Raw genomic sequence first — 9,699 nt, forward strand, 5'->3', positions numbered from 1 at the left:
ATTGAGTCAACCCCTTGAGATTAATTTCTTACTATTTTATTCTCATTCTATCTTTTTTCTATCATAAAAAGGAGTAGATATCCAAAATGGTGTCCTATACTTAACTAAATTTAGGTCGCATCATTTTATGCCACATGGCATTTTTGGGATCCATTGACTATATGGATATATGATCCATCCCTTAGTGAACCTACATACCAAAAATCACAGTGTTTAATAACTTGTATCCACTAGTTCTAAGCTCTTAAAAAAGAGTTTAAATCAATAATTATAAAATCATTCTTAATATAATACTATAATCAATGGATGCACATCATCGATTAAACTGATCTTTTGTGTGTAGATTCACAATGGGATGGACGACATATCCATACAATCTATGGGTCACCAAAAGTGCTATGTGCCATAAAATGGGTGCCATCAGACCTTGGTTCGGGACGGGACACCGTTTTAGATCCCTACATTGGGCAAAAAAAAAAGTAAGAAAAATTTTAATGAGATAAAATGTGGTGAATGTGCATCTCATCCCAAACCCAAATTATATCTCAAACTCTCTATTAGTGAATTGATAGCAAACAGTGAAGTGGTTGGTCTAATCTTGTAGTTTGAAGGGGTAAAACCTAACATCACCTATTTCTCAGGGGTATTTATAAATTACCCTAAAATAAACAAAAGACAAAAGGTCACGCGAGGTCGTTATCTTGAGAAAGACGTGATACGTATGCAGTGATGTAAGTCTCTCTCTCTTCTTTTCTTCATTGAAACAACGTCCATCCTCTGTGTTTCACTTGTTCTCCGAGATATGACGTATAATCCGATATAACTTGGGGTTGGGATCAGTGCCTATAACCGGACCAACGGTTGAACCGGGTCTGACCGATAATTTAGAAAAATATCCATACAGATTATTTACCAAGTTTAATCATAGGGTCAATCATACAATCAACTAGATAGTGTTGTTGGGTTTGGGCCCAAACAGTCAAGTCAAGCTCATATTCTATCCAGCCCTTTACGGTTTCCCACAATTTGCAACTTGAGAATGTTTTATTCTCAGCATTTACTATGAAGATATGTCTCTGGTGAAAAGGTTCCATACCCTACGAAAATATTAAAATTCTCCTTAAAAGAAAAGATTATATTGCAAGAAAAAAAAAAAGTTAAATGTAGAGAATAGTAGAAAAGAAATTCTTTTACTGAAAAAAAAATTAAACACAAAAGCAAGACTAGTTTTAGATTATAAATTAAAACTGAAGTTGTTAGCTCAAGATATCTTTCATTTATAGAAATCCTTTGTTTTGTATTGTTGTTTCAAGAGCTGCTATTGGCATCCCACTTTTATTTATCACATCCTAACCAACATTAAAGAAAATAAGGATTTTTCTCAAAACATGTGCAAGTTATGTGCAAACTCGTGAGTTTGTCACTTTTATAATCAATGAATTTTTGGGTATATCTACAAATTTGTAGATATTAAAAGTGACAAACTCACGAGTTCATAGGTTATAAAACTGATGAATGCATGTTTTGGGAATAAAAATGAATAATGTACCGAACTTGGAATTTCGTCATATTCAACGCACGAAATGGAGATTCACCCAAGAAAATAACTAAATAATTGAGAATAAGTAAAAGCTGGGGTGTCAATAGAAGCTCTTTTTTTATTTATTTATTATTCTTTCTAGATTTCTATTTTTTGGGTTTAAGATTTTTATAAGCCTAATTATGATTGTAAATAACTATACTGAAATTGTTTGTATGAGTGTTATAATGTTTTGTAAAAAAAAATGAAACACACATAGATTTTAATCTTCTTCTCTTATTGAAGATGAATGAGTAGTATCTTATTTATATTTACAATGTTAACAACAATGGAAGATCTGAATAAATCTTCTCGTTATGGAAGATAATACTAACCATAGATTTCTAACTAAAATTAGGATTATATCAAAAAAATGAAAAAACTTAAGGAATAAGTTTCTCAACTAAATGGAGAAATTGTAAGAGTCGAGTTGACCTAGTCAACTGAGCTTTATAGAATCTTAATACTCTCCCTCAAGTTGGAGTGAGGTTGGTGATGTCAACCACACCTAACTTGCTAATAAGGCCTTGAAAGGCCTTAGCAACAAATGGCTTTGTAAATAAGTTTGCAAGTTAATCATGAGACCAAAAGAAGCGTGGCTGAATGTCGTGTATAGTAATCTTCTCTCAAATGAAGTGACAGTCAATTTCAATGTGCTTAGCTCATTCATGGAAAACTGAGGTCTCTGTGATATGAAGGGCGGTTTGGTTGTCACGGAATACAAAAATAGGTGCAAGATGAGAAATACAAAATTCCAATAGGATGGATTTTAGTCATTTTAATTTACACAACATTTGCCAATACTTGATATTCTGCTTCAGTAGAAGAACGAGAGACAGTCAATTGTTTCTTGATTTTCCAAGAAATAGGGCTAAAGCCTAGCATTGTAAAATATCCAGTGGTTGATATTTGTGTTATTGGGTAGCCTACTTAATCAAAATCAATGTAACCAAGAAGAGAGAGAGATCGCTTGAGTAGGACAAGAAAAGTCCTTTACCAATAGATCCCTTTAGATAACGGAAGATGTCATTTATAACATCAAGATGATGAGTATGCGGTTGTTGCATAAATTGACTGAGAGTATTATTGACATATTAGATTTCTGGCCATGTAACAGTGATGTAAAGAAGATACCTTATTAGCCCTCTATAGGGTGTGGGCTCGAAGAGGGGATCACCAGTTGCGGGTGTTAACCATAGTTGTTGTTCCATGGGAAACATAGAAGGACGTGCAACGAACATACTGGCATCGTGCAATATATCTTGGTTGACATATAGAGATACCTTTAGGAGAATGGGAAACTTCAATACCAAGGAAGCATTTTCATTTACCAAGGTCTTTGATGGAAAACATTGTTTTTAAATAAAGTTATAAATGATTTGATAGCAACATTGTTGTTTTTTGTGATAATGATGTCATCAACATAAATAAGAACAAATAAAGAGATGTCAATTCGAGTAAATAAGCCATAATCCGAGATGGATTGTTTGAAACCTTGTTGGATTAAGGTGGTAGAGAATTTGAAAAATCATTATCGTAAGACTTGTTTTAGGCTATACAATGATTTGTTAACTTTATAGACTCGAGTCTCCCCGCACGAGAGAATTGACGGGGATTTTTCATGTAAACTTCTTCATCGAGAGAGCCTCGTAAAAAATCGTGGTAGGACTATCGTAATGGTGGATGGAATAGGGTTCAATGGACTCATTTTTGGAGTTGTTTGGTCAAATGTTTGCATTGGAAAGATGTGGGAATCTAATGCTCTGATACCATGTAAAAAAAATGAAACACATAGATTTTGATTTTCTTCTCTTGCTGAAAATGAATGAGTATCATATTTATATTTACAATGTTAACAACGAAAGAAGATCTAAATAAATCTTCTAGTTATGGAAGATAATAACTAACTCTAAATTTTCTAACGAAAATTAGGATTGCAATAGAAAAGGAAAAAAACTTAGGGAATAAGTTTCTCAACTAAATAGAGAAATTATTGGAGTCAAGTTTACTTAGTGAGCTTAGTTGTATAGAATCCTAATATGTTTTGTAATGTTGAGATAATAATTTGAGCTAAATTGTTAGTAAAATAAGGGGTTTCCTATTTGTACATTCCTTCTATAAGTAAAAAATAAAAAAGCTTTGTAATGTTTGAATGATGTGTTTTAATCTTTAATTGAGGTGTGATAAATAATTTAAGAAAATGGGATGTAATAAGTAAAAGTTGGGGTGCCAATGGTAGTTCTCTTTTTTCACCCCTAAAGGAAAAGCACTACTACAATCTCATCTCAATCAAAAATAAGAAAATAAGAAGTTACAAAAATAGAAATTCATAATTGTACACACACAATTTCTTTGTAAATTATTCGAAAATTAAATATGGCATCCCTTTCTCAATGTGGTGTGTGAAGGAGATATCAGAGTTTATGTAAGATAGCCTGAACACCATATTGAGGTTGAAGAGTTGTAGCACGGTAAGGAGCGTGGGCATAGGTGGCTGAGAGCTCGAATGAGAAATGTTGTAAAATCATGGTGAGAGCCATCTTAGCCTCTATCATCGCAAAGTTCTGTCCGATGCATATTCGTGGACCCCAACTAAATGGGAAGAATGAAAGTTGATTCCTTGTTGCCTTCGAAATCCCCTCAGAGAATCTCTCTGGATTGAATTCTTTTGCATCTTCACCCCAAAGTTCATGATCGTGTTGAATCAAGAGTGTTGGCATTAGGATCATCACTCCTGCTGGCAAAGTTATTTCTCCTAGTTTCATCGTCTTGTATGTACGTCGTGCATTTAGAGCCACGGGGGGATATAATCGAAGAACCTCGTTCAAAATCATGGTTACCTATAATTGATGATTTTTGGAGATATTGAGAATTTTTTGCATTGACTTCAAATATTTGTGATTTTATTTACACCAACAATTATTACGCAAAGTACTACAAAGCAATACTCACAATTTTTAGGTGGTTCAACCCTTCAAAATTTGGTTTTCTATTCCCAAAGATTTGCATGACCTCTTCCCTTGCACGCATTTGCCAATCTGGATGCATACTCAACACAACCATTGTCCATGCAAGTAAAGACGATGTCGTCTCTTGCCCTGCAAAATAAAATAGTTTGCATTCCTCGATAACTTCATTCACACTCATTCCAGCATTCTTAGATTTTTCATGTTCTTGAGTCTCTTTAATATTAGATTCCATTAGCAAGCCCAATAAGTCATCATTATTTGCCGTCCCAATTTTTATTCCTTTCTCCCTCTCATTGATCATATTTCTCAATATAGCTCGTACTTCTCTATTGAGTTCCTTCATTCTATTGTTTCTCTTTGTGGGAAGAAACCTGCACTTGTATGCATAACTTTAGTGAAGTAACAAGCCAAAGCATAAATATGTAACTATTTTATATTTAACACAAAAGAAACATGGGTCCCGTTCGGCACCCTAAGTTTTACCACACACTTTAACAAACGCGTTTTGTCCTACATGGGTTAGAAGTTTCGGAATGAGCTGATGTTTGGTGAGGATGATCTCTATGGTGAGGAGATCATCCTCACCAAAAATCAGCTCATTCCAAAACTTCTAACCCCATCAAAAATGATTTACAAAAAATGGACGGTCCACGATTTTTCAACTTGTAAACATAGGGCTAAACATTTCGGAATGGGCTGATTTTTGGGGAGGATGATCTTCTAATCATAGAGATCATCCTCACCAAAAATCAGCCCATTCCAAAACTTCTAACCCATGTACGACAAAAAACGTTTGTTAAAGTGTGTGGTAAAACTTAGGGTGCTGAACATTTCCCAAGAAACATATATATTGGAACTACCGCAAGAACCTCATTTGAAAAAAAAAAAAAAAAGACTCAAAGGGACATATTCTAATAAATTTCCTTCACAACATATATACTAGATCCATACAATGACATCAATAAAACTTTATCCCAAAAAAATTGGTTATTCAACTAAACAAAACAGTTTGTATTTGCTTTCACTGTCTATCCAGCAAAATTGTTTTGGGACTTCTTCTCAATCTTGCACGACCTTCAACTTGAATATTTCTTCTAATTAAGATTGTAATATTTTTTCGCTGTGGCCCAATCATTTCAGCCAACTTTCTCTTATGATTTTATCGTCTATCATAGCCACTCTTACATTTTTCATGAATGCTTTCATTTCTAATTTAACTTTTCAAGATTCTTCACTCAACCATCTCAAAATCCTCATCTCTACGACCCTCAATTTATTAGTGTGATGCTTCTCGACTTCCAACATTCAACTCCATAAAGCATAATTGGTTTTGCTATCGTTTTATTAACTTTTTATTGAAGTTTGGTTAGTTTGTGTATTAATATTGCTTTAAAGATATGAATATTCAATTACATAAATTAGTTATGATAAATTTGGAGGTCCACCTCAAAACCAATTAGCAATTGAGTAGAGAGGCCCAAGAGCTTATTAGGAGAGAGACAAGACAGTAAATGTCCAATATGGGACTAAACTAAACATGCCTTCGCACGTGCCAGACTAGACCAAAGCACGTGCAGATATGAACTGGGTGACATGGAGGAAAGAAAGGTCCCCTCTGAAACCATGATAAATTTGAGGGTTCAACTAAAAATCAATTGACAATTAATGGAGAAGCCCAAGAGCTTATAACGAGAGAGACAAGGCAACGAGTGTCTGATGTGGTACTAAACTCAACAAGTTCATCTGTAAGCGATGGCATCAATTGTTAATAAATAAATAAATTGTTTACACAATCAGATATCTTACCTAAAACCAGGGATGTATTGGGACTTAGCAACCTGTATAACATGTTCACCCAGTTCATTTTGGAGTTGGAATATCCGTTTCCCTTCTTCATAGCTGCTACCAAATGCTGTTCGAGATATGACATCTCCTGTTAAGTATTGGAGCTCCGACCACACATCTAGTTCATATGATCCCTCGGAGACAACCAACTTCTTCCACTTATTGACCAATTCGCTACAACTAGCTTCAAAGGCAGGCAACATCCGCTATAACAACAACAAAAAATTATGGTGCATTATCAATGCTGTGTTAACATTTAAAATTACTATATTATGTCATCCTCATACTTTTAATAAAAAAGTGTTTGTACGGAGAGATCTACCTTTTATCATCTACTTCATTTTTCTTCATGAAAAATATAGGTCTAATTCAAAAATAAAATTCTTCCATCTATATAATTGAGAGAAAGATTATAATAGAAGCAAACCTTCAACTTCTCTGCGTGGAAAGCCGGATTGATTATTCTTCTATGTTTGGCCCATTTTTCACCCTCATAGTTCAATAGCCCACTAGCTAACAAGTTTATAAGTGGGTTCGATTCGGGCTTGGCAAAATGACCAAATTTGTTTGACAAAATATCCCTTATGAGATCTGGGTCCATTATGTTCACAGTAGGAATTGTTCCAAACCACGTAAGAGACATCTTACCTGCATTAAATAACAATTTCAATTGTTACATGGGAAGTTCTAAAGAAATCATTAGCTCATATTCAAAATACCCTAGTTGTTTTGTCTTTTAATAATATAAAGGTAAGTGTATTTTGATCTTTAATTTACAAATTAAATGTTTTTTTTATTATTGAAAAAGATTGGAGGGCATCATATCAGCACTGATAGGGAGGCCATTTTCATCCTCAAACCCCCCCCCCCCCCCCCCATGAAAGGCCAAACAGAGAGAAAATACCCTCCCCTAAACATTAGATAGAAGAAAAGAAGCCTTACGTCTGACAAATATAGTTAGGCTATCTATCTTTTCAACATATTTATGTAAAAGTCATAAAATTTAAAAAATACTATTTTTTAATTACCAAAAAATCATAGATAAGTTATAATTTTCTTTAATGAATTTTGGACTGATAAACGATTGATGCCCATAGGTTAGTTCGATACCCGGTCTGAGCATGAATTCCTCATGGGCCATGTACAAGAGCACGCCCTCACTAAAAAGACCATGGTCTATGGACTGAGCAAAGCCCGGATACAAGACACTCCACTACCTACAGGGATATCTGGTTAATTAAGAAAACAATTTCTTCAATCACATTTATAAAAGGAATCAATTAATTAAGAATCGTGATTTTTTTTTTGACACCCCTCGTACGCTCCCTTATAAGGTGGCATCAGGGGGTAGCCAAGATTTTTGTCCAGGGTGGGTAAACTATATTTATCCAAAAAATGTCAACTAGGTGAGTGGTAAGCTCATATCTCCCTCTTGGGTTCAAAACTTCGCAGCTCTCTCAATTTTATTTTGACTTATTAACATTAAAAATGGGCAGGCCTTCCAAAGGGTTATTTAACACTTGAAAAATGGGCGGGCTTTGTATTACAGCAAGTAGGGGTCTGTCATAGTTTGATGAAAGAAAGGTTTTGAATAACATTAAAATTGGGGGGCCTTGTTGTATTACAGCAAAGGTCAAATGGGCTATTCATAGTTTGATGAAAGGAAAGGGTTATTATCATTAGAGATGGGCGGGCCTTGTTGTATTAGAGCAGGTCAAACTTAAAAGGGACCCGTCATGATTTGATGAAATGAAAGGTATTTCAAATTAATATAAACACATCCAAGGGTGTTTTGTAAATAAATCAATTAGAGAGGAGGAGGGCAATAAAGTAAGGGGGGCAAGTCATCAATTTTAAGTAAGGGGAATCTCAAATTATAAACCAACTATAAGGGTATCTGACATATTACAAAATTTAAGAGTCGGCAATTACCCACCTGGCTCCACCCCTGGGTGGCATGGATTAAAATCATAGATTTTTTCTCGGGATACAAAATTGTACATCTCCATAAATCTGGTTAGTTATATATCCTGAGGAGAAACACTATGGTTCTAGCACATGCCACGTCAAAAAGTAATAAAATTAAATCGAAAAACATCCTAAAAAATACCATAATTCATGACAATTTGGTGCAAGAAGGGGAGGACACGTGGTCCTATATCGTGAGAAAGGCTGATAGGCTTGGATTGTGCTTCCTTCATCATACTTACTTCCTCTTTCAGGTTCCCATAGAACAACCTGTAAGAAGGACCTCTTATGCCTTGTTGCCTCAGATCTCTCTCCAACTTCATGGGCTTCCACCATATCCAACAAAACATTCTCCAAGCCCATATAATCAACATAACTACAACAACACAAACTGCAACTGAGACTATCGAAAGATGTCCCATTTTTTCTCTATTTTTGTAGGAGAAATCGAAAGAAAAAGCTTTGCCCACACACACACACACAGGCAAGAGAGAAAGAGAGAGAAGATGAGCCAATTGCGAGGTGATGCAATTTTAAACAAACTTGCAATGAAATTATCCACCTTTTCCCAATTAACTATCGAAATGCCTTTATAGGAGTCATTCTGATACATTATACTCTCTTGACTTGAACTTATAATGACACGTGGACCAATCATTCTTTAGGTCTATGTTCCTTAAAAAAAAAGAATTCCACGTAAAAAATTTTAAAAAGTATTTTATCAGAAATACTTTGCATTGAAAATCATTTCGATAAGGTCAAAAGTATGTGACATACTAAAATATTAAGTAAAAAAAAAAAAAATGAAAGAATTGTCAAAGACAAGTGCATAAATCAGGGATTTTTCCAAGAGTCCAAACCACGTTGGACACTAAGGTGTCCCACTAATGAGTCAGTCGGAAGAAAACAAATTTTATAAATTAATTTTGAATCTCGAGGGAATGCCTTCCATCTCAAACGTTAATAGGACTGAATTTTCTAAATAGGATTAAGTTGCACCTTTTGACTTTTGACTTTCGCAATGGCCCTGCACCCTCAAAGTTGATTATTGTAAATCATGAAGACTCATCACCACGACCCATAGTCTCAATGTTGAATATTCTTAACTTAAGCATCAAGAAACTTCAACATTCTTGTAATCGCACTAACCTCACCTCTAATAACAGGCATGTAGACAGTGGACTGTGCCCTATTTGGGCTTTGCCCAGTCTATAGACCATGATCTTGTCCAAAGATTAGTCTCAAGGCACGTACAATGCTCACATGTCACACACACCAAGTAAGTGAGGGTGCACCCTCGTGCATGGCCTTTAAAAATTAATGCTCATATTAGATATC

At 34.8% G+C, this 9,699-nt stretch overlaps 1 protein-coding gene across 2 annotated transcripts; it reads right to left on the reverse strand.

Moving 5' to 3' along the window:
- Nucleotides 1-3,790: 3,790 nt before the first annotated feature.
- On the reverse strand, nucleotides 3,791-8,937 carry LOC147392431 (cytochrome P450 CYP72A616-like). 2 transcript variants are annotated; one of them, XM_086458416.1, is made up of 6 exons: nucleotides 8,504-8,616; nucleotides 7,504-7,610; nucleotides 6,821-7,041; nucleotides 6,355-6,599; nucleotides 4,532-4,919; nucleotides 3,791-4,419 (listed from the first exon to the last, which is right to left on the reverse strand). In XM_086458416.1, exons 2-6 carry the CDS (start codon nucleotides 7,532-7,534, stop codon nucleotides 3,994-3,996), a joined length of 1,311 nt encoding a protein of 436 aa, XP_086314542.1. In that variant the 5' UTR covers nucleotides 7,535-7,610; nucleotides 8,504-8,616; the 3' UTR covers nucleotides 3,791-3,993. The 2 variants fall into 2 exon arrangements, with proteins under 2 accessions (XP_086314542.1, XP_086314541.1); XM_086458415.1 differs by lacking the exon at nucleotides 7,504-7,610 and having other exon boundaries at nucleotides 8,504-8,937.
- Nucleotides 8,938-9,699: the final 762 nt, after the last annotated feature.

This window comes from Akebia trifoliata, chromosome 11, assembly GCF_017979445.1.
Source record: "Akebia trifoliata isolate Shusen 1 chromosome 11, ASM1797944v1, whole genome shotgun sequence".
Classification (NCBI taxonomy): Eukaryota; Viridiplantae; Streptophyta; class Magnoliopsida; order Ranunculales; family Lardizabalaceae; genus Akebia; species Akebia trifoliata.